Source organism: Branchiostoma belcheri, unplaced genomic scaffold (assembly GCF_001625305.1).
Source record: "Branchiostoma belcheri isolate BF01 breed outbred unplaced genomic scaffold, Haploidv18h27 scaffold2014, whole genome shotgun sequence".
NCBI lineage: Eukaryota > Metazoa > Chordata > Leptocardii > Amphioxiformes > Branchiostomatidae > Branchiostoma > Branchiostoma belcheri.
This window is the reverse complement of record NW_017803508.1, coordinates 1-1,715: the sequence shown is the minus strand read 5'-3', so window position 1 is coordinate 1,715 and position 1,715 is coordinate 1. Positions and strand designations below refer to the sequence as shown.

At 42.0% G+C, this 1,715-nt stretch overlaps 1 protein-coding gene across 1 annotated transcript; it reads right to left on the bottom strand.

The window, feature by feature from the left end:
- Positions 1-329: 329 nt before the first annotated feature.
- Positions 330-1,249, bottom strand: LOC109469412 (DNA excision repair protein ERCC-6-like 2; the record flags this gene model as incomplete). The annotated part of the gene is made up of 3 exons (XM_019767915.1): positions 330-398; positions 711-839; positions 1,143-1,249. Coding segments are annotated over 3 exons (305 nt in total), but the record flags the coding sequence as incomplete, so codon positions are not given.
- Between the last annotated feature and the right edge of the window lie 466 nt (positions 1,250-1,715).

The following is a 1,715-nucleotide window of genomic DNA, read 5'->3' as shown; positions in this document are numbered from 1 at the left end:
ATATATCACGAGAAAAGTTACCTGTATCTGTTGTGTCATGTTTTGGTCTACAATCCCTCCCTAACTCATGAAGACCACAGACAAAGACTGGAGTTGAACACCTCCATTTTATTCCCTTCCTAATCTAAGGTACATTTGAAGTCCCTGCCTACTGTCAGTTCTACCTTCTTCCTGTGTTCCTGTCACTGATATCTCTGACTGACTGACCTACATGTAGTTCTAGCTATTCAGGGAACTCTGTGATGCCATGTTAAGTCCTTACAAGCGACTCTGTAACAAACTGCTATTTCTGTCGCAAATTTTTGTACCACTAAAATCTAGCATCTGACCTTCTTGAAGTTGGTGATGTCTTCTCTCGTCCCAGTTCTTCCCAACACAGCAGACAGGAAGGAAATCACCTGAAGTCATAGATATAGAAAATAAACCTAAAAAACAGTTTCAGTTTCAGTTTATTTGTTGTACCAGTAATTACAACTCAGGCCATTTCGTAAAGTTGTAGCTAAGCTGACAAGTGCTCAAATTTCTATCTTTCATGTACATACATACATGTAATACCTCATGCGTGTGTTCAGCACCAAGGACAGACCTTTTCTGATATGTGGATGGTGTTCAGCACCAAGGACAGACATTTTCTAACATGTGGATGGTGTTCAGCACTATTCAGCCATTGGCCCTTGACACTGAAAGGAATGCAACAATTCAGTACAGACCTGGACAGTTTTCCCCAGCCCCATGTCGTCCCCCAGTATGGCTCCCATTCCAGCCTCGTACTGCCGATACAGGAACTTCACTCCCTCCCTCTGGTAGTCGCGCAGGTAACGGTTGATGGTAGCAGGAATCTTTAGGCAAATTAGTATGAGAGAGAGCCATGAATTTGAAACTTTTGTCAGAACATTTTTGTGGAAACAATTTTTGGGGCTGAAAATACTGACTCATTTTATATCATTATACATTGTGCCCCAACTCTTGTTACTCAAGACTTTGTGAAAGTATAAGCCTGTTTTTTACATATACAACAGGTGTTTTACCTGTACAACAGGTGTTTACCTGTACAACAGGTGTTTACCTGTACAACAGGTGTTTACCTGTACAACAGGTGTTTACCTGTACAACAGGTGTTTACCTGTACAACAGGTGTTTACCTGTACAACAGGTGTTTCTCCTGCAGGTGAGAGAACAAAGGGCTCCTTCTTCCCCACAAGAGAGTGGTTCCTGAAGAAAGGCTTCTCGTAATCTTCATCACTGAAACCTGAAACACAGTGGAGAAACATGGCAATGTTTCGGAAACATTGATGGCTTGTGAGGTCTAAATGAAAAGTAATATCAGACTAAGTACAGAACTGGTGTATCAATCCAGGCATACAAGCAAGAATATAGCATGAAAGTTCATCTGTGTTGGTACAAATCATTATGAAATAAAGACTGAACTTTAACTTCCAACACTAGATATAGAATTGGGACTTACCCCACATTTTCGGTTGACTCCATCAACCTTGTTCACGGAATGCCATCTACTCTTGGAACGTGACGTCAGAGACACGTGACGTCCAAGAGTAGACAGGTCCATTCTGTGAACAAGGTTGATGAAGTCAACCGAAAAGTCTTTATTTCATAAGCAAGCATATACTTCCATTCTGAAGCTGTGGTCCCCTCTCCCGGTGCTGTCGGCTCTGTTTTCATTCTCTCTAGGGCTGGGCAGGTGAGACGAGCTACTA